The following is a 23,042-nucleotide window of genomic DNA, read 5'->3' as shown; positions in this document are numbered from 1 at the left end:
CTTCAGGAAGGCCTTCGATACGGTATCCCACCCCATACTGGTGAACAAGTTAAGAGGCTGTGATGTGGATGACTGCACAGTCTGGTGGGTGGCGAATTGGCTAGAGGGTCGCACCCAAAGAGTCGTGGTAGATGGGTCGGTCTCGACCTGGAAGGGTGTGGGCAGTGGGGTCCCGCAGGGTTCAGTCCTTGGACCGATACTCTTTAATGTCTTCATCAGCGACTTGGACGTGGGAGTGAAATGTACTCTGTCCAAGTTTGCAGATGACACAAAGCTATGGGGAGAAGTGGACACGCCGGAGGGCAGGGAACAGCTGCAGGCAGACCTGGATAGGCTGGACAAGTGGGCAGAAAACAACAGAATGCAATTCAACAAGGAGAAATGCAAAGTGCTGCACCTAGGGAGGAAAAATGTCCAGCACACCTACAGCCTAGGGAATGACCTGCTGGGTGGCACGGAGGTGGAAAGGGATCTTGGAGTCCTAGTGGACTCCAAGTTGAACATGAGCCGGCAGTGTGACGAAGCCATCAGAAAAGCCAATGGCACTTTATCGTGCATCAGCAGATGCATGACAAATAGGTCCAGGGAGGTGATACTTCCCCTCTATAGGGCGTTGGTCAGACCGCAGTTGGAGTACTGCGTGCAATTCTGGGTGCCACACTTCAAGAAGGATGCGGATAACCTGGAGAGGGTACAGCGAAGGGCAACTCGTATGGTCAAGGGCCTGCAGACCAAGCCCTACGAGGAGAGACTAGAGAAACTGGACCTTTTCAGCCTCCGCAAGAGAAGGTTGAGAGGCGACCTTGTGGCTGCCTTTAAGTTCATCACGGGGGCACAGAAGGGAATTGGTGAGGATTTATTCACCAAGGCGCCCCCGGGGGTTACAAGAAACAATGGCCACAAGCTAGTAGAGAGCAGATTTAGACTGGACATAAGGAAGAACTTCTTCACAGTTCGAGTGGCCAAGGTCTGGAACAGGCTCCCAAGGGAGGTGGTGCTCTCCCCTACCCTGGGGGTCTTCAAGAGGAGGTTAGACGAGTATCTAGCTGGGGTCATCTAGACCCAGCACTCTTTCCTGCTTATGCAGGGGGTCGGACTTGATGATCTATTGAGGTCCCTTCCGACCCTAGCATCTATGAATCTATGAATCTATGATCTGTTGTGGGCCAGGAAAGCACCCCCCCTCAGCCCCGCACAACAACTCATCAAAATTCCCTAAGCGGCTCTGCTCCATCCTTGTCTGGGTGGCTGGGATGAAGCCGTGGGCAGGTGGGAAGCAGCACCTGGGAGTGGGACAGGCAGGCAGGCATGGCCAGGATTGTGGGGCAGTGCCAGTGTAGGGCTGGGGCAGAGCCATGATCTGCTCCCCGCATGCCCCTGTGATAGGTGCCGGTTGTGGGCAGAGGCATGCAGGGAGCAGATCATGGCTCTACCCTGGGCCCCGGTCCCACACTGTTACCACCCTGTGATCTCTGGGTCTCCATGGAGACTGGCTCCACAGGGACCCTCGCAGGCAAGGTACACAGCCAGGAGGATGGAATGGAGCCACAGATGGGCAGGGAGCTGCATCTGGGGCTGGACCCGGGATCTTGGGGTGGTAAAAGCATGGGGCTAAGGCCTGGGGCAGAACTGCAACCCACTTTCTGCATGACCCTGCCTGCAGAACCTATGCCCATCCCAGGGACATGAGGGCAGCAGACTGTTGCTGTGCCCCGGGCCTGGCCCCACATTTCACCGTCCTGCGATCTAAGCCCTGGCCCCACCTGCCCATCCTGCTCCCATCACTCCACACCTGGCTGCAGCCTCAACCCAGCCACCTGGCTGTGCGCCCTGCCCATGTAGGGTCCCACCCTGGCAGTGGGTGAGGGGTGGAAGGGCTGGGGTGCCTGGGCAGTAGGGCTGGGTCCAGCAGTGGCAGAAGCTGGAAGGAGCTGCCATCGCCAGGGTTGCTGGAAGCAATTCTGGCTACTGCGCTACCCCAGCCCCGCTGACTGCCTTGGGGGTGGCAGGACTGGCTGCGTGCACCACAGACCAGGCTGCCCCTGCACCTCGGCTGGGCAAGACTGAGGGACTCGCCATGGGCCAGACAAAATCCCTGAGCGGGTCAGATCCAGTCCATGAGCTATATTTTGCCCACCCCAGTCTTAGATGGTGCTGTTCCAATTAATTATCTCCCAGCATTCCTAAGTGCCAGTCAGACTATATCTACACTGGTTTTGCAGGACTCATGGGAGGGCCATCAAGCAGCTGTCCTGTCCACCTGCTCTTGCTCCACATACATCAAACTTGGAAAAGCGGCAGTGAAGTTACCATTAGGGTGACCTCCACTGCTATGGCTATTGCAATTCTGGTTCTGGTATGCAGGAGGCAGGAGCAGATAGGCAAGGCTTTGCTATTCAGTGGTACTCAAGAGTGCTGTAGAAGCAGGACAGCCACACCCTCCAAGTACTCCACCACTTAAGAAAAGGACTTTCCCCAACGAAATACTTTATCAGGTATAAAAAGGGGTTTACACTACAAATTCATTATAATGAGCCCTGTTTATAACCACCCCCCAAAAAACCAGTAAAAGGAACCAATTTTTTAATACAATGAGCATGTTTACTGTAACAGGGTTAGTTAACAACTTTTTAACAAACTTTCTCCCAGTCCCACAGGGGTTTGTTATAACGAGGTGATAATGTGCTTTATACATATATCCTAGTCATTCCCATATATTAGCCAATTTAAGAGGTTTCACCTTCTCTGCTCCTCTTGCATCCCATCTTTATCACGTGGCAAAACTACTGCTACATTAGTGACTTCTTGTTTATTTTGGTGCTACTGCAGATTAGTGACTACATTAGTGACTTCTTGTCTATTTTGGTGCTGTAGACTTCTTGTCTATCTTCCACATAAGATAAGGACCTAGTTGTAGGATTCAGAAGGAAAACAGGCTCAGTTGGACATAAGGTAGCCTTATGCTGCAGCAGAGGAAATTTAGGTTGGAGATTAGGAGGAACTGTCTAAATATGAGGGTGATTAAATACTTGAACAGGCTACCTAGAGAAACTGTGGATTCTCCACCCTTGTAAGTTTTCACGAGCAGGTTAGACAGTTGTATATTAATCAGCGTACAGCACTGCTAATTTGCAGTGCCAGGGCAAAATTTGCTACCAGGTTTTCTCGGTAGAAAAAAAAAACCCAGAAAAAAAAAAGCAGCACAACCCACACCATAGTGAGTGCTGCACCAGGACAAAGGCAGAGACGGAGCAGGCAGCCTGCTCTCCCACCTCCATGCACTGTGGAGCCCCCTGTGGTGAAGTATCCTGTGCTCCAGCCAGCCACACCCTGCCTGGCTGGGGCGCAGCATACCCCAAGACAGGGGAGCAGGCAGCCCTGGGCTGGCCCTGTCTCCACATGCCTCAGCACAGAGGCTTCACTATGGAGCCCCCATGTTGAGGCACACTGCACCCCATGCAGCTGGCTGGGGCACAGTGTGCCTTGGCATGGGAGAGCAGGAAGCTTGCTCCTCTGTTTCAAGGCACACTGAACCCAAGCCAGCTCCTCTGTGGCTGGCTGGGTCGCAGTGTGCCTCAGTGTAGTGGCTCTGCAGTGAAGCTCCCATACTGAGGCACATGGAGAGAGGGGAGCAGCCAGCCCCAGGCTGCCTAGTCCCCCGTCTTGAGGCACCCTGTGCCCCAGCCAGGTGGGGAGCATCTGGCTGGGGGACAGGGTGCCTCAGCGTAGGGACTCTGCAGTGCACAGAGATGAGGGAACAGGCAGCTCTAGGCTGCCTGCTCCCCCATCTCCATGTGCCACTCCTTGGCCAACCAGGGAACAGGGTGCCTCAGCGCAGGGGATGGCTTAGTGCAGGGGATGTCCCAGCCAGCCCCCTTGCAGCACATGGAGCAGGGGGACATGTCCCGCTGCAAAGCACACAAGCAGAAGTGTGCACTGTGGCACAAAGAGGTGTGCACTGTGGCTATTTGCAGGGGAGCCTCCTGTGGTTCTGCATAGGTAGACCTGGGTTTGATTCCCAGATGCTTACACAACTACAGTCATCGGGTCACCAAACATCTGGACTCAGCCTGGTCTTTGGATTCTGTCTCAGTGGCCCAAAGGGAGGATGGAAGGTCTGGGCAGCCTCCACTCCTCCAAAAATTCCTCCCCAGGCATATGCATCAAAGGTCTGGGTGGCCTTCATGCATACACCATGATCCAGGAGGATTGATGGTTGCTGCTATTTGTAGACATGCGCCAGCTCGTATGGATCTGGAAAATAGGTATGAGACAGGTAGGTGAGACTGGCATTTTCTATATTGGCTTCTATTCCACCGAGGAGAGCACACAAAACACCAGCAGACTCTCTCTCTGTCTGAAGGGGGTTTGTGCTTGAAAGCTTGGAAAGAACAATTTTTTTCAACTATTTAGCTGGTCTAATAAAAGATATCACATTTACCCAAAGAACCTTGTCTGCCTATGTCCTTAGACCAACATGGCTATAACCAACACCCCCAAAACATGGAAGATAGTTTATATTTAGGCACCTCAGTACATAGCCTGGTGTCTAAGAAGTCTTAGAACTCGGCAGCTACCACCAACTTCAACAGATGTAACTACAGAACCGAGAGCAGAACTAGCCCTTCACTGAGGTAAATAGTTTTTCAGAGGGACCTTTAAGAGCACACACCATAAACTTCAAGACAATTCACACTGTGGCTCTTGAACAACATGCTGAAAGGACAAAAGTGCATTGCTTGTTTTAAGCATAGGAACAGAGAGTTCCAACTGGCTCTTGCCTACTAAGTCCAGGGATAAGTGTATTTTATCGTCACAAAGGAACACTAGTCACAAAGGGTACATCCAGATGAGTATAGTAGTGCAGTATGTGGCACCACAAACATGTTTGCAGTGCCACATACGGCAGAGTCTGGTGTTCTCCTTGCTACAAGGGCCCGCTGCCTGAGCATGCGCTGCTGAGAAGTGGAGCCAGGCTGCCTGGAGCCATGCTCCACTGCCAGCCAGGTTCTGTGTGGCCTAATCACAGTGGCTGCAGCCCTGGGAGGCCCCCAGGTAAGGCTGCTGGGGCCAGCACTATGCTGGCCCCAGCCTTCCCTACCCCACCTAGGGCAACTTGTTGCGTGCCAAAGCGTGCGTGGCACAGGCGTTTCCTGGGGACAAGCAGCTGTGGTGCAAGGTACGCCGCTGCTAGTTGTCCCAGGGGAACCAAACATCAACGCACATCCGGATGTGCCCAAATTTTGCAGCATCTTGAGATCATTCAATTGCTATATAATTAAATGTACCCATCATTCTTCAATTCAGAAATCAGTGCAGAGGCACAAAAAGGGGTGACAGCAGTAACACTTGCTGACAATTTTTGTTTACTACCCTGACTTACTGAAGAGCCTTTGCTTCTGCAGAGGTGCTCCCAGAACTACTCCTAAGAGTGGGAGGAAGGAATTCCCTCTGCTATTCAGGAGGCACTTTCAGGTCTCACTTTGAGAAAGTTTAGGAATAAGACAAAAGGAAATGTTAAAAATCTTTCTGCGTCCAATAACACGCAAATGACAGAAACAGGTCTCATTCCAGGCAGCAGTCAAAATCAGCTTGACGGCAAGCAGGTCAAGTGCTCAATAGTGAGGAGAATTACACCTGCTTAAGTCAGTACCACATTTGGACTCAGGGACTAGTGCTTTATTTGTAGAAGGAAGGCGGGCATTTCCTTTCCTCTAACTGCTATGCAGGTCTGTACAGAAAATCTATTACAGCGATCTCCCCAAGGTCTTTTGTTGGCAATCCTTTCATTTGCAAGAGATGGTGGATATTGCAGCCTATGTCGTAGATGGTTTCAGTGCCTTGTGTGACTGAATAGTCCAATCCAATTGCATGACCTGTGGCAGTGGTTGCAAATGTGTCATGGATGGATGGTTTGGGAGCTGCTTGCTTTTTATGGACTTGTTTCTCCTCAAGCTGTTGGAGCCAATTCCTGTCATAGACTTCAATCATCCCTGGTAAAGACAATGACACCACTTGTTCCCATCGTTCCTGGTGGAGACCATGACGCCACTTGTTCTGATCGCTTGCCAAGGTTTCCATTGGCCAGGATCAATTCCAAATGCCTTCATATCTCACTTGCATGTGTATTCATAGCGAAGCTTGGAACATCCTGTTGTTCTTGTTCCCTCTCGTAGTTCCCTGTATAGCATGTCCTTGAGTATGCATCCACCTTCCAATCTGCTCAGATGGCCTAGCCAGCGCAGTCACCTCTGAGTAGGGCTATCACACTTGGTAAGTTTGCCCTTTGAAGAATCTGTGTTGGTAATTTTATTTTGCCATTTGATGTTGAATATATGGCATAAACAGAGCAGGTAGAAGCTGCTTAACCTCGTCTTTTGAAAGTCTACATTATTGTTTATTGAATACACTAAAACACTACTTAATTAGGACTACATCCTCAAGAATGCCACATGGCTTGCAGATGTCCACAAATATAGCAGTTTATACAAAATATGCTTTGGGGCGCTCAGTGCTTGCAGACGCATGGAGGGAACATAGAGGGTTATGAGGTATGATGTCCAGGAGGAGGAATAGTCTGGGCTTTTTGAATCCAATCTTATATATAAGAAGCAAAACTGATGCTGAGCTTAAATAGACTCTATGGGAGTTATTAGAAGAGACAAGGAATAGGAGAGCACCCTAGTTTAAAAATGATAGGACTTTACAAAAAAAAAACAAACCCCCCCAAAAAACAAAACAAAAAAAAGGTGTCTTTTACCCAAGGAATATTCTCTCCTAGACCTAAGGGCCATTCAGGATGGTAATATTCTCCTAATGGGTAAGACAGCTCTAGAATAATACTGTAAATATAGTTCCTATTTAAATACACACACACACGCAATACTAAAATACTGTCACAGTGCTATTCAATTACCTACTCCTCTTGGTAGGTACCAGGTGTTTATACAAAGATGCTTGCAGAGGCTCTATTAGTCTAAATATTGTATCTTCTGAGACAGCAATCATGCACAGTGGATGACAAGGCTATACAAGTATCATGCAGGTGTAATACCTGCACTGTGATAATTCCTTCTATCTTAGCAGCTCACAGCCTTTTGTAAATATTAATGCATATCCTCATGAAGTAACCTCTTATCTCCTTTGTACAGCTGCAGAAACTGAAACACGTAGCACTTAAGTGACTTGCTCAAGGTCACATACAGTAAGTGTTTGGAACATAACTAGAGTCCCCAATTCAGTCCTACAATTCTCACAAGACCTGCTTTCCTCCCATTAATGAAACAACTCACCTGTTCGGTATGCCAGTAACCTAGCTTGTATCATACAGTGCCTTGCAATTTCTTGGGGCAAGCTTTGATGGTACATTTCACATGTCTGCCGGGATCCATTACAGTAAAATCCAAAGTGTTCGAAGGCTGGAACACTGGCAGCTATTGTGGCCAAAACCAGGATAAGATCTTTCATATTTTGTCTAAGATTGCTAAAATATGGATTTTCACAGAGATTCTCCAGCCCTATAGTCCTCAGTATTTGCTTGTGCCTTTCTTCATTTGAAATTAGGAATAAACTTTCATACTCTTTTATTCTTTCTTGTCTACATTCAGCATAAAAATCAGTATTAAACCCAGGTTGAGTTTTTGCAATTTTTTGAATGAAGTCACATTTGCAAGAGGTTTCTTCTACAAACTGCACCATATAATACACCAAAGGTTGAAGCAAGACACACACACGAACTCGACTATTTGACTTCAGTCTTTCCACTGCTTTGGCATCCAGCTTTGCATCTTCAGTAGTGGTAGGGTTGGACACTTCAATTTGCAAGCTGACTTCAGGATCTGCAGGCCAATATGAAATTTTGTTCACTCCAGCTGGAACAAGAGATACACCCCATTAGAAGGAAGTATGAATCCAGTGGAGTATGCAACAGTTTTCTTATCCTCAGACTCCAACATTAACCTAAGCCACTACCTTTCAACCCATTTAGAAAACAGAATGGAAGTTGTTCTGTGCATGCGTGTAATGGATGTGCTGACAAATCTTGGGGGGTTTGCAAAAACAAGATAATTTAAGTTATGCTTCTGATCACGTTACACGGTTCTCTACCAACCGAAAGGTTAAGTTACCCCATCTGTGACAGATGGAAACTGAATGTTTTCTACAAATGTAAGCATCTCAGAGCAGGACTCTTCATTTCTGTATATTTTATGATGTAACCATATTACTAGAACATGACAAAGCAGCCACTGATAATAATGCTACTTCCCATAGGGAAATACAGCTCTACATAAAAGACCAGTCTCCACCTTACAGATGAATATATGAATCTATTAACATGCAAATGGACCCCTAAGGAAGTATAACAGGTAAAAGAGCAGAAAGTTACTTAGGCTGGAAATTGACCGGGATGTCAGGTTTAAGAGCATAACAACAGCATCCACAGCCAGAACCTCATTTTATATCTTACTCCAATATGAACCTCATAGGGCCACCTAACTTCAGGACAGTCAGGATCACATGACTAACATGGTTTTTAAACAGCTGCTATTTAGGCAGAACTTACCCACTTAAAACAAACCGAGCGATTCAGAAAAACCTTCCTAAATGTTTAGGTACTTGAGAAGTCCCCAAGTACCATAAGTTTCTGCTGAAAACTGATGTCTGTGCCTAAAATATAAGCATAGTATGTGCTCAGAAATGTCACCATCTTGACTGAGCCATGGGCATGCAGGCCTAAATCAAGCCTGAGGTCACTTAGGATTCACAAAGAATATGTTTATTGATGCTTCCCTAGTGCTTTTGGAGGCAAGAGATACCATCAGGACAATTTTACCATCTCATTTATGAGGTTGGCATGTACAAGCAGATCCAGGTAAGACTGGGGAGTATGGAGAGGATGTCACAATTTCTCAGTGACAGACCCAACAGGCACGAAGGAACTAGTAGAGACTGGTCACACCCCTGAAAGGCTTCAATCTGATAGGCATACTTTGGGCATGTCATGCCTAAAAGAATGGGGAGTAGCCATATTTTTTGCCCGGAGCCTAGAAGTGAAGGTACTTGCATTTCTGTCCACACAGGGGGCTAGCCTCAACCAGGGAGATGAAGAACACCTCCATCCCACCCTATAACCTACAGCTTAGGGCAGGGGGGCAATTACTTCAGCTGGAGGGCCACTTAATGAGTTTTGGCGAGCTGTTGAGGGCTGCAAGGGTGGCCCTGCTCCTTGACAGGTGCCCTGCCCCCTGGTCACCATCTTGGGACCAGAAGCCCTGCCCCATAACCTCTGACCTTTGCCACCAGAAGTACTCCCAGGTACCCCTTGCCCCCTGGAAGTACTCCTATTGGGAGGGGAGGGTTGTCATTTGGGAACCAGAAACCCCCCTGCAAATTATACACTAAAAGTGAAACACCTACTATATTTTAATTTTGTTACAAAACGTATTTTTGTTACAATTTGTGTTTGCATACTGTATACAGAGATGATTACATAATAATTAAAAAATAAAGTATTATTCTTGTATACTGTGTAGGGCAGGGTGGGGTTGAGGGTTTGTGTGTATGGGGGCAATAGGGTTTGTTGGGGCTGTATATGTGGGGGCATTGTGGAGGCAGGGTGTGGGTGTGTGGGGTTTGTGAAGTGTGAGGGAGGGTAGGGAAACCCCCCACACATCCCCCAACTCCAGTAGCAGCAGCAGCACCAGCAGGCAGCGGGCACTCAGAGCCCACACAGGCACTGCCACCTGGCAGTGCATGGCTCTGGCCAGCACTGTACTTGGCGGCAAGAACTGCAGTCCAGTCAGCCCACCTCCATTGTGCAGGGCTCCAAGTAGTGGACATTCAGCTCCTGGCACTCATAGGCCACCAGGGGAAGCCCTGTGGAATGGAGCAGGCTGCCACATCCACTCCTGCCATGCTGGTAGAGGCGGGCCAGCTGGGCTGTGCTCCCTGCCACCACATGCAGCGCTGGCTGGCGCTGCGCACCACTGGGCAGCAGCACCTGCATGGGCCCCGAATGCCCACTGCCTGCTGGTGCTGCTACTACCAGTGTTGGGAGCTGCACGCCATGAGAGGGAGTCTGTGGTGGGTCCACACACCTTCTCTCACCTTCCCTTACACCCACCCCCCGCCCAGCTAAGCTCCGCACTCCCACCGCCCCCCTGGTACAGGCTCTGTGCTGCTGCCAGCCCCATGCTCTGTACTTCCACCCAGCTGCAGCTCCTGCTTTCCCTGTTGCTTCCCTACCTGCTGCCCAGAGTGTGCAGAACAACAGGGAAGCCAAGCAGGCCCCCTGGCAGCTGCAGTGGCAGCAGCAGCCCTGCCTAGCAGCTGTTTACTGGCTAGACTGGGCATTTCCACCCATGAGGGTGGGAATGAGGCACACGGGCAGGGTGGGGTACAATTTGTTGGTGGGCCCATGGACCAGATGAAATTGTCTGGTGAGCCGGATCTGGCCTGCAGGCTGTATTTTGCCCGCCCTTGGCTTACGGCATTCTGTTGGGAGTTGAATGATGTGGATTTCAACCTCTGCAAGCTGAGGAGGGCTTAGAACCCAGGTTTCTAACTTCCTTCACAAGGCCTCAGACTCTTAGTCCAGTGAGCAAATGCTGATCTTCTCCTCTCTACCCCTACAAACGGTGGGCTATACTGCCTCATGACTTCAGTGATTACATTAAGACAGGGAGTCCTGGATGCAAATTAGGAGATGTGCTTAACTTGGGGTTGCAAGGAATCTCCTAGCTTCTGCCTAAATCTGATAGGATTTCAAGACACTCCACCCCCACCCTACAGCCAAACTTCTTTTGGGCTGTCTGTGTTGTATTGTTCAGAGTGCTGGCTGTTGTGAATCCCTATCCAAAGTGCTTATGTCTCTCCAGTCCAGGTATAGAGATCTTGAATGTCCAACTCAGGTTTTTGAATTTCAGTTCTGGATACCTAGATATTAGGCAAAATGATCTCAACTTCACTGAGGTAATTTTTTTTTTTTTTAATCTGGCCCCAAGACATTGCTGGCTCAGTAGGAATTACTACTGAATCATCAACTCCAGAACTGAAACACTTAGAACTGAAACACTTAGTAATTGTTCCCCCAATTAAAGGAGACAAACGCATACAAAAATGGGACAATTCAAACAGCTTTCTCTGCACAGTAAATCAAATAATATTAGCCTCACCTATACCATAACCATTAACTTACCATTTACAATCATTTTTAAACAAGTAGAACATGGTTTTCTGGAAAAATAAAGGTCACAGTTTTTAAGTCTTGATCCATGTTTAATAAGAGCAATTTGACCAGCATGCAATTCTGCACTGGAGCAATGTAGACCAACAATTTTCATGTTTTTCACCACAACAAGACCAGCCTTCTTTACCTGCATTGAAAAGAAAAAAGCATGCACCATATAAATTATCTGAGACAGAAACTGTATATAGCTCATTCGCTAACTGTATAATTATTTGAGACAGAAACTGAATATATGGCTCATTCGCATGGTGTTCCACATAGCAGGGGTTTGCCTACCTTCCCATTTGCACTTCTTTGTATTTGGGGTCAGAGTAATCTGATGAGGGTAGAAACAGATTTTTCAGTACCATTTTAGACACTGACACTCAAATACAGACTGTAAATGAAGAACGTCTGGTAAATACTACATTCACAGACATTTATATTCTTCACATGAAATTTCAGGGGATGATCAGCCTATAAGAGTCGGTACAATTTAGTAGATTTGTTTCAGTCAGTCTCCCTGGGTAAGGTTCATCTCGCAGCCACAGAAGCTAAAAAGGCTGTCAAAGGTGAATGTGTGAAATCTAGCCTCCAATGCTAGTGACTGCCCACAGTGACACAAGCTTTAGGGGTTAATTTTATGATATGGGAGATTTAATGTAGTTCAGCCCTCTTAAATCAGATTATCAAGGACGAGAAGAATGTTTGGAAGAGAATAGTTCTGCCTTTCATCTGCGGGACTTAACTTCTACGGAGGCTGCTACAGAATTAGGAAAAATCCTTTTGTATTATGCAAGGAAGATCTGGTGCTTTTGCATCCTCAAGACTTAGGAGGGGAAAAAAGGAAAAAGAAGGGACAGCCTAGAAAAATGATATTTGTCTAATAAGTCTGTCATGTATTCCAACAACAGTGACAACTGAAAACAGATCACAAATGCCTTAGATTTATGAGGGGTGTAGGTTGTAGCTATGTTCGTCTAAGGACACAGGCAGATGAGGTTTTTTGGGTAAATCTGATATCAAATTTACCCAAAGAATCTTGTCTGCCTTAGATTTATGAGGTGATTTTGGTTCTCATAGACATCATAGATAAAACTGTACCAAAGTCTCAGATGCAACCTGGGTGCCTGCCCTCCCGGACTTAATCACTTTATGTTTGAATCTGGACTTGAATTTTGTAAGGTGTTCCATCAATTGTCTGAATACTGTACACAACAGTGGTTCCCACATTTTTTGACTAATAGACCCCTGTCAATTTATCACAGATGCACCATCTTATCAAATTTAATTGAAATGGTCTACTGTAATCTATAGACTACAGTGTGGAAACCTCCGTCTTAAATCAGCTTAAGGAAATCTGAATCTTGAGGTAACCCAGAACTGTACAATTTGGGTCAGATTACTATTCATTAGTTTTCTGTTCTTTTTCCTGTCCTAGATGATGCATGGGCTGCATTTTATTTATTCTCTTCTGTTTTCAAATTGGGCAATGTATAGTTTCCTCTTCAAGCAGTTTAACTGAAGAAACAATATTTACATTTGAGTAAAGTTTTAGTACTCTAAAAGACTTCTCTTGTGTTGTTAGGCGGTATATGGGCATGGTTTATATAAAAAGATTACTTTAAAAAGCATAAAACAATTCATAAACATCATAAAAAGGACAAAAAAGACAAAAAATCATAAAAGGACCACTTGAAGCAACTCTATTATAGCAAGTTCATAAAAATCATTTCCAACTGGAGACACCCAAACATTTTCCAATTAATCAGGAGAATAGTTGTATTAGTTATGTACCCGTTTTCCCCACTACCATCAACATATTCAAGCTTTAAGGCTAGAAAACACAGGACAAATATATATTTTAAATATATGTCTAAGAACCTCTCTCTCTACTGAGTTTTCAATAGCTATCCAAGGAAGTTTGAGATTTAAAAAGAGAAAGACTCTGCTCTACTGATAAGATCATACTTTCAAGATCCATTTGGGTGAGCCATTGCTGGACAGCAGAAGCCATGAATACTTCCTTTTAACAAGACAGAATATTTTTTTCTGTCTACCACAACCGAGATATTGCATTTTCTTCTTCACTGTTAGAACAACGAGGCAGTGGACTAGACTGCCTAGGGAAGCTGTGGACTCTCCATCATTGGAAGTGTTCAATAGGTTGGACAGGCACTGGTCAGGGAGGATCTACCATGGGAATTTCCTATGCTTTTCAACTTTCCTGGTTGCTTCATGGGGCTAGGGGGAAAATTCACCCCCTTCCCCCTCACTCCTATGCCAGGTGTTTTTCATAGTTTCATAGTTCGTAGGGTCGGAAGGGACCTGAGCAGATCATCAAGTCCAACCCTCTGCCATGGCAGGAAAGAGTACTGGGATCAAATTACCATGGCCATGTGTTCATCCAGCCTCGTTTTAAAGACCCCCCCAGGATAGGAGCCAGGACAACTTCTCTTGGAAGTTGGTTCCAGATCTTAGCTGCCCTGACAGTGAAGTAGCACCTCCTGATATCTAGCCTGAATCTACCCTCTGCTAACTTGTGACCGTTATTTCTTGTCACTCCTGGGAGTGCTCGAGGGAACAGGGACTCTCCCAATGCCTGCTGGTCCCCCCTGACTAGTTTGTAAACGGCCACTAGATTCCCCCTTCAGCCTTCTCTTGTGGAGGATGAACAGGTTCAGGTCCCTTAGCCTTGCCTCGTAGGGCCTGCCCTGCTGACTCCTGATCATGTGGGTGGCCCTCCTCTGGACCCTCTCCATGTTGTCCACATTTCTCCTTAAGTGTGGTGCCCAGAACTGGACGCAGTACTCCAACTGCAGCCTAACCAGTGTCGCATAGAGGGGGAGGATCACCTCCTTGGACCTACATGAGATGCATTTGTGGATGCATGACAAGGTGCAGTTGGCCTGTCTGACTGCATCCCCACACTGTTGGCCCATGTTCATATTGGCCTCAATAATGACTCCAAGATCCTTCTCTGTCTCTGTACTGATGAGAAGGGAGTTCCCCAGCCTGTAGGTATGCTGCTGGTTCTTCCTCCCCAGGTGCAGTACCTTGCACTTGTCAGTGCTGAAACCCACCCTGTTCTCATCCGCCCACCCCGTAGCCTGTCCAGATCCGATTGCAGCCTATTTCTTCCTTCTAGTGTGCCCACTTCTCCCCACATCTTAGTGTCATCTGCAAATTTGAACAGGGTGCATTTTACCCCTTTGTACAAGTTGCTGATGAAGATGTTGAACAGTGCGGGCCTGAGGAACCCCACTGCCCACATCCCTCCAGGTCGAATAAGACCTGTCCACCACCACTCTCTGGGTGCGGCCCTCTAGCCAGTTAGTGACCCATCTGACTGTGTAGGCATCGACACCAGAGTCTCCTAGTTTTTTAATGAGGCATTAAAAATGCCTTTTCTTCAGAGACATTGCATGTTGGATGCAACCAAGGCTGGGGATTTTGACTGGGGTGTTGCCAATGCTTCAGGTGGACTTAAAGCTGAAGTTCCTGGCTAGGGGGTCTTGCCTCTCCATTTAGGGTCAGACTGATGGTCATATTCAGGGTCAGGAAGGAATTTTTACCCCATGGTCAAACTGATATGGATTGTGGTGGTCTTTGCCTTCCTCTGTAGAGAGGGGCATGGACTTCTTCCTGGAAATCTCTTTTGAGTGTATACTAACAACCTTTTACAGAAGCAGGACATTGACCACCATGGTTCCCCCCTTCACATTTTCCCTGTGGCATGTTTGCATGTTATGTCTTGTGTTGTGTCAGGGTTGACTCTGTAGTTTTGTTAAGAGGGTAGACAATCGATTTGTGCAGGATGTTTTGGAAAGGGATGGTCCTGCCTCTGGCAGGGGGCTGGACTAGATGACCTATGGAGGTCCCCTCCAACTCCACTTCTCTATGATTATCTTACCCCATAGGTCCGAGAATGACCTCCTAACATAAGTTAAGCACTTGGATTAAAGTATATGTAATTCTCAAAAAACTATCACATGGTAACCCTAGCATCCTATTTGCTGGAAAAGATACAGATGTGCTATATCTGTAGTCCCACAGAACTCTTAGAGTTTCAGCTCCATTTTTTTCTGAACAGTGGTTTGTCTTATTTCTTTCTTATTTGTTAAAAGACAACCAGCAAATACCAAGATGTGCATCAAGAAAAGTGCAAACCCAGTCTGCTGTGTATTCAGAATTCTCTGTTACTCCTCTGACTTGTTTATCAACTCCAGTCCATCTGGCATTTCAGTTCTTTTCTGTTCTAATATGCTCCTTAGTATTTCAAGCAGAACAGCACACACAATAATGCTCCGACTTTAACAATGCTATGATATAAATAGAACACTAATCTGTTACTGCACTTAAGTTCAGGTGATGAATAGGCAGCATTCTTAAACTGTTCCTCTCCAAGTTCTACTCGTATAGTAGAGCGAGATATGCAAGTGGAATTTTCATAGTTTTTAAAAAGTAACTGGAAAAAGTTTGTTGGCTATAACTTACCAGCCTGAGAAAATGCTTGCCATGTGTGTGAAATGATCACACAATCATCTAGCTAAATTTACAGCATAAACTAGTAAGTAGCATCTATTCAGAAAGGCTGACTGAACTACAAACAATACATATTTTACCTGTGATTTCTTTAGATGTTCAAATGAAGGAAAGAGTTCCATCCAGAGACTGAATAAAGTGAAAAGGTTAACTTTAGAAAGCCTTGGTGTTTGACCTGCAATCAAAAAAATCATTTACTGATAAACTTACGTTTCAAGACACTTATTTAGTGTTCTGTAATGTAGGTATAGAGTTGGAATTCATTATTTAGTATACATTAGAAGAGAGAGTTGCTAAAGCAACCTCTTCAGCTTAAATTATTTGCTTAAGTCACAGACTAAGCTTTTATAAACCAAAGACTAATATTAAAATGTTACTGTGAATTACTCTATAGAAAATTTAAATTGTGTTGCAATAGTACATACTTAGTATGGTATGATGTTTCCAAATGTATGCATGTGCAAATCAGAATGCTTATTTCTAGGAGTAATAAGAAGTGGTTAAGAACAGGGTCAAGTAAAAAACAAAACAAACAGTTCTACATAGTCATCCTCAGAGTTGGACCAAAAATTGCAATAGTAAGATTTTGAAAGTGAATACAATTACAACCCAAAAGTGAGCCATTTCAACTAATTAGGCAATAAAGCTTAAATGGTGAGGAATCCATTTTTAATAATTCCCCTCTCTTTTAATATCCTGAGATTCACAGAAAGCAATTTCCATGAAATCTTTACATGGGGTATAGATCACACAAGGTGGGGTGGGAGTGGGTGACAAATCAGAACTTAATTTCATAGTGGCTACCTTCAGCACTAATGTCTAAACACACCCCTCCACTAACAGCAAACACACAGATCGCTATGGTTTCCTAATACTGCTATTAAAGGAAAGAAAGTGGAGCTTTGACAGAAAATATGATAGCTAGCAAATAAGTTACAAGATAAAAAGATATTCCAATCTACACCACAGCCAAGATAGAGACTAGCAGTAGGGCTGTGCAAAATTTCGCCCACAGTTTCGTTTTGACACTGTTTCAACTTGTTTCAAGCTTGAAACAGCAAAATTGAAATGATACAGAGAGCTTTGAAACAGCCTCAAAACAACGAGACAAGTAGAAATGCTTCGAGTTTCGAAGCTCAAGCTGGGATTGCTTGCAGGGAAACAGAAACTAAAGTAAGGAGAAGGAGAGGAAGGAGGGGGGAAGGAGTGCTCTCATTATTGACTGTGTTGCTGGCCAGTGACTGTCATCCTTTCCTGAGGTCCCTTCCAATCCCAGTGCTCTGTGGGAGGGATGGAAAAACTGCATAAAAGGCAGCATTGTTTGACCTGCCTTGCTTTCTGCCTTGGTGTCAGTTGAGTGAGGACGTACCTTAACACACACAGTGTCACCCACCCATGTCATGAGTGTTGCCTGTCAGCAGCTAGAGGTACAGGGCCCCAGAACCCAGACTCCCCCTGCACCTATCTCCTTGACAGTTGGCAGGATTTGTGGCCGCAGCAGGGCCTAGCAGGCCTGCAGTTTTCACCCCTGTGCCCCAGGACGGACACAATCCCACAAGCACTCATGCCATGAGTTTTGCTTGTCAGCAGCTAGAAGTGCGGGGTCCCAGAACCCAGAAGCCCTGCCCCCATCTCCTTGACAGCTGGCAGGCTTTGTGGCCTCAGCAGGGGCTAGCAGGCCTGCAGCTTTCACCCTGCTGCACCTTAACACACAGTGTCACCCATGTCACGAGTTTTGCTTGTCCACAGCTTGAGGTGCAGTTTCCCCCAAACCCCTGCACCTGTCTCCTTGAAACTTGGCAGGCTTCGCTGCCTCAGCAGGGGCTAGTATGCCTGCAGTTTTGACCCCACTGTGGCTTAACACATACATGTGACATGAGTTTTTTGCTTTCAAGACTTTGAAGTACAGTTTCCCTGAAACCCCTGCACCTACCTCCTTGCAACTTGGCAGGCTTCATGCCCTCAGAAGGGGCTACCGTTCCTGAAAGTTTCATCCAAATCAAGCCAGAAACGACAAACTTATAGGCTGTTTCAAGCTTCCCCATTATAGCCTACGGGCGAAACGTTGAAATAGAGTCAAAACAGCAACACTCTTTCAACGAAATGAAACGGAACAGCAGTTTCCAATTGAAACGAAATTCAAAATGAAACACTGTTCCATCGAAACATCGAAATGCAAGTCGAAACAGAATGGTGCCGTTTCGCATAGCCCTAACTAGCAGATCTTTCCCTGCTATTATGGTATTTTACCAGCTAACTCATACTACTCGGAACTTTTTGGATCCTGGTTTTATCTATTGATTCAAACTGCTTGCACGCCAATGCAGAAAGCCAGTTCCATACAATATGAATGGGCAACACTTTGCACTGTAGTTCACAGAGGTTCTCTCACCTGCAGACAAGGCGCATCAAAGGTGCACTGAGCTGTACTTAAACAATGTGCATCAACACATTAGGAAGGCTGAAATAATACAACTCCTCCCCTGTCACTCAGGCCCATGCTCTTATGAATAGTGAAAAGTATCCAGGACTGCCTGAAAAAAGTTGAATAATCACTGTAAAGCATACTGAGTGGTCACTTCTCAAAACAACATTTCCAGACCCAGCAAATCTTACTAATCATTCTTTCGTTTAAATATCACATTTCTGATTAAGATAACAACAACAACAAAAGACTCTACTCAACTCCAATACCTTGGACCTTTTCTATTCAAAGTGAAAAGCTGGTCTGGGACGACACAGCACAGGTAAAGCTGGTGGAGGACCTTCTGCGCCTTAGTATCGAGGAACCTTTGACTCGCAACGTTACAGGCAGGTCAAGGCATACTACTGTTTTTTCTCAGACAGAAATGGTCTAATGGAAAACCTCCAAAATGGCTCCGTTTTCCTTTTTTAGGAGCATTAACAGAGCTGTGATGGATAATTACCACTTTACCTCTAAAGCAGGGGTGCTTAATCTATTGCTCACAGGCCAACTCCAGAGCTGCAGTAAAATTAATGCTGCCACAATTCCCCTGCCACCAAATTTCTGGACCCGCAGGGAGCCCCCACAGGCCAGAGGACTTGGTCCAGCATGCAGGGATAGTCCTAGCATGCCCGATTACACCTGTGGACTAACCCTATGTGTTGACCCCATTTTGGACCACCTCCACACCACTCATCCAGGCAGATAAGCTGAGCACCAGTGCATTACACCTTGGAGTAGCACGAAATCTTTTGAAGGGTGCTGTAACGTGAAAGGAGATAAGCAGATAAAAGTAAATAAATGCAGGTTTGTTCCTGCCTGCCTGCCGCCCTGCCCCCACTGCCCAGCCTTTCTGCCTGGAAGCAAGAATGGTAATAAATAAATTAGTTTCTGAAATGGGATGCTGTGCAATTCACAAGTTATGGCAGGGTGTCCCAAGTCCAATCTGTCAAGTCCTACATGACAATCCTTTTGAAAACCTACTTAAAGGAGGAAAGCAACGAGGGCATGAAGACAGTGTTTTCTTTTTTTTTTGGTGGGGTGGGAGGGAAAAGCAAGAGGTGCTGGATATGTGCAACTCTTGACTGACTGTCAGAGCAGCTGCAGAGCTTGAGATTACTTTAATAGGTCTGTTGACAACCGTAAAACAAAGGGCGAGGCTCATCTTCTTATCTAGGTTCATTGCTCGTTTTGCCTGGCCTTACAACAAACATGCTTAAAGTCTTGGCTCCTCGATTTTCTCTCTAGAGGCCTTTAACAAGTTATCCTAAGGACCAGAAAAACGACCCTTAAGCAAACATTCCGAGAGATCAAAACCCTACGCCTTTTGAAAGGGGGTTGGTAAAGGAAAGGTAAGCGCACTGGTATGGAAAATCTTCCAAAGCAAAACTTAAGACAAACTGACCACCTAGCAGAAAACCTGTTGCGTAAGATCCGAGCCCAAATTTGGGAGTAGTGACAGGTTTGGGCAGGAGGGGCCCAAGACGGCAACTCACCCAATAAAAACTGTAACCTACAGTCCCAGTTTGGAGGTAACCTCACTTGCAGAACACCGAAGGAAAAATTGCAAGTGTAGGCCAGATCAGACTGATCACCTGAACCACCCTCTCTGTGAACAAGAACTCCCGTTCACGCTGAAGCCGCAGAGTGCCCGAGTGGGACCGAAGGAAGGGGACTTAGTCCTATCAGTATTGAGGCCAGCCCATTGAACTGTACTACTGAGGCCAGCCCATTAAATTGTACTACTGAGGAATGAAACCATATTTAGGTGTTTGGCTTCTCGGAATCCTAGGATTGTAAGTATAATACAGTAATAACTTTTCTGGTTCAAATTATATAGTTAGTTGTAATTGTAATTGTTTCAAAGAAGTGCATTTAGAGTATTGTTCCTTATATATATAGTTATTGTGTTTTTGTTGTTTATGGTGTTTCTTAAAATAAAATTGTGTTGTATAAATTAAGTGTGACATCATTGTGAAATCATGCAATTAGCTGAAAATTTCCCCAGCCAGTGCATCAAACAAATCAGTAAGTTGTGTGGGATCTTCTGTATTCCACAACCCTCTAGAAACACCTTTCAGGTACATCCTGATATATTCCCCTGAGAGATCATCTTAACTCCACAATTCTAGCAAAAGCAGCTTTATATTCACATAGAAAGTTTCCAAAACTCAGCAAGAGCAGTCTCATGGGACAGCTCCCGGACCTCTGAGCTATGTTAGTGCTCTGGGGAATGGATAGGGATCAAGCTTGGAAGAGTTGATGTTGTCTTGCAACCAACATAAAACCACCGAATCTGAGAGGAGCAGGGCAGGAAGGGACTTCCAGAGGTCACCTAGTCCAACCCCCTGCTAGAGGCAGGATTATTCCTATCGAAACCAGCCTATACATACAATCTCAAGGGTCTCAAGAACCTGGAGAGGTATTACCAACAACGCCTCTGGAAAATCCTCCACATCAAATGGGAAGATCACCACACAAACACCAGGGTCCTCGATGAAGCCAATGTCACTGGCTCCGAGTCTGTGACACTCAAGCACCAGCTTCACTGAACCAGACATCATGTGTGTACACCCAGCTCTCGACTCTGCAAACAAGTGCTCTGCTCCTAGCTTAGTAATGGCCTGAGAGATCTCGCAGCGGTCAAAGGAAATCCTACAAGGACGCACTGAAGGAAGACCTCAGGAAAACGGATGCTGACATCAAGAGCCAGGAGGAGGTGGCTGCTGACTGACTCTGGTGGCACCGCACCCTCAACCACTCAGCAGCCTGTTTCCAGGAAAAGTGCCTGGCCCTCGAAGGAGAGACAAGAGAGCCGAAGAAGGAAAGGGGGAGGCCTGCAGTCTGCTCTCCCTGTGGAAACAGCTGCAACAGATTGTGGCTCAAAGATGGGTTCCTTCAATCACCTCAAGACCCATCAACGAGCCACGACAGGGACCATACTCGAATCCAGAGACTGCCGCTGCTGCTGATACAATCTGGAACCTAAACCAGCGACGCCCAACCTTTGTTGCCTGGGGCACCGGCTAGGCAGTGCTCAGCCCATCTGTGGGCTGGACTGGGCGCTGGTCCTGATTACAGGTGGGGTGGGCACCATCCAGCTGCGTGGAAAGGTGCGGGGGGCAGGGCCACAGGGGAAAGGAGTGTGCCCGGCCCTGTGGGGGTGGGATCGTGGCCCAGCCGGGATCCAGGAGTACGGGGCGGCGGTGTGGACGGTCCGGTGGGACCGGGGGCTTGGGGCCTGGGCAGTGGGCGACCGTGGGATGCTGCCCTCAGGCACCCCCACCTCGACCCTGCCGCCCACCCACGCGCAGGCCGATGGAGGCGGAGCCAGCCGGGCGGGGACCCACTGCGCGGCCGAGGGCCGCCCCCGCCGCCCGGCCCGAAGCACGAGGAGCTGCGCGGCCACCGTGGAGCGAGGGGGGGAGGGGCTGACCTGCGGCGCTGTCGGTCTGAGTGCCCGCCGTACTCGTCGCCCGCCCATCGCCCGCGCTTTGCATCTGCCCCGGCTGAGTCCCGCCGCACATGACAGCAGTCCCGCCCCCGCCAACCGGTGCCGCAACTTCAGCGCCCGGAACCGTTAGGCCCCCGCAGCCCAACTGGCAAATCGCGGGGAGGGGGCGGGGCCGGCAGCGCCTGAACGTCAGGGGAGTGGGCGGGGCGCGGCGTGAAGGGGTGGGGTCTGCTGAGCCCGCGTGCGCGCCCTGCCCCTGCCCCTGCCCCAGGTTGGCAAACGCGCCGCGCTAGCGGCTGCTTATTTGCGTTTCTGCTCCTGTTCCCGCCCCCAGCGGCTCTGACCTGTGCAGGTGGCATGGCCCGCCCCGGCCATTACAAGTCTTAGGAGCAGAAGCCGGGAGCGCGCAGCGAGTTAGGCTACATAAACCTTGATGACTGCAGCTGGGAAAGGGGCCGTCAGGTTGCGGAGCTCCCGGGTGCTGGGCCTGGCCCCGGGCAGTGCTGCTGAAGGCTGGCTTGACGGGGGGGAAAAAACCATAACGTGACTCCCGGCCTTTACTCTCTCCAGGCAGTGGAGGACTGTGCACGTGGCAGCCGTTTACAGCCTAGTTACTGTAGCCCTGCCCCTGGTGCTTGCGCCCTGGTCCCCGCCGGCCTGTGACCCTCACTGCAGGCCCTGCCGCATCTTCAGATTCAAGCTGGATAGAAACCAGCTGTAGAGTTGATTCAAGGACTAGCTTCGTAGCTGGTTGTCTCTTTTTAACGCTGGATAAGGGCATTTTTAGGGTGTGATACTTAATTACTTGGCACTGGTCTAAATTTATTGCACCAATTAATTGCATAATATGTATCTGGTGTGGCAGGTGCCTCTGGTGTAGCCTTTCTCTGCCCACCTGTGTGAGTGCGTGTTCAGAGGCTTAGGGGTTCTCACCCCTGTCTTCACTGCTTGTAGAACTGCTTTACTGTTCACAAGTGAAGTGTACAGTTATGAAGGGCAAGGGGTAGCAGGCCTTTACGCCCACAAGCTACCTGTCCAAAACTGTGTCATCTGTAGGCACGTAAATATTAGGCACTGAGAGCTACACAAAGGCCACTGAAGGGTCAGCACTCGCCATGGCTAGGGAGAGACATTCAAAAAGCCTGAGCCTGAATTGATTCGATCTTTGCAGGTTAGTGTAACCCGCTAGGCTAAGTCACTTTGTAATTGTCCAGACATCCCCTCTGGACTGAAAAAATGCTGGCACATGTCTGCAGTGGCTCAGGCAAGCAGCCAGGGGGCGCTAGAGCAGCCCTCCCTTCTGTAGTTATCAGCTCTGTTACCAGCATTTAGTGCCCCATCAGAAAACAAAG

General features: G+C 47.4%; 1 protein-coding gene across 5 annotated transcripts in view; it reads right to left on the bottom strand.

The window, feature by feature from the left end:
• Positions 1 to 21,867, bottom strand: part of CDADC1 (cytidine and dCMP deaminase domain containing 1) — a 39,988-nt gene extending 18,121 nt beyond the window's left edge. For 3 of the 5 annotated variants that reach the window (XR_009462983.1, XM_059729645.1, XM_059729668.1), the window contains exons 1-5: positions 21,673 to 21,799; positions 17,706 to 17,823; positions 15,853 to 15,947; positions 11,198 to 11,375; positions 7,293 to 7,871 (exon numbers count right to left, since the gene is read on the bottom strand). Coding sequence is in view for 4 of the 5 variants with exons in the window: in XM_059729645.1 (XP_059585628.1) it covers positions 7,293 to 7,871; positions 11,198 to 11,375; positions 15,853 to 15,947; positions 17,706 to 17,823; positions 21,673 to 21,720 (1,018 nt within the window). In the remaining variant the exon portion in view is untranslated. The other 2 variants (XM_014608393.3, XM_019500526.2) reach the window with 2 other exon arrangements.
• Positions 21,868 to 23,042: the final 1,175 nt, after the last annotated feature.

This window comes from Alligator mississippiensis, chromosome 1 (genome assembly GCF_030867095.1).
Source record: "Alligator mississippiensis isolate rAllMis1 chromosome 1, rAllMis1, whole genome shotgun sequence".
NCBI classification, from domain to species: Eukaryota; Metazoa; Chordata; order Crocodylia; family Alligatoridae; genus Alligator; species Alligator mississippiensis.
Note: the sequence above shows the minus strand (reverse complement) of the source record. Positions and strands in the feature narration are given on the sequence as shown.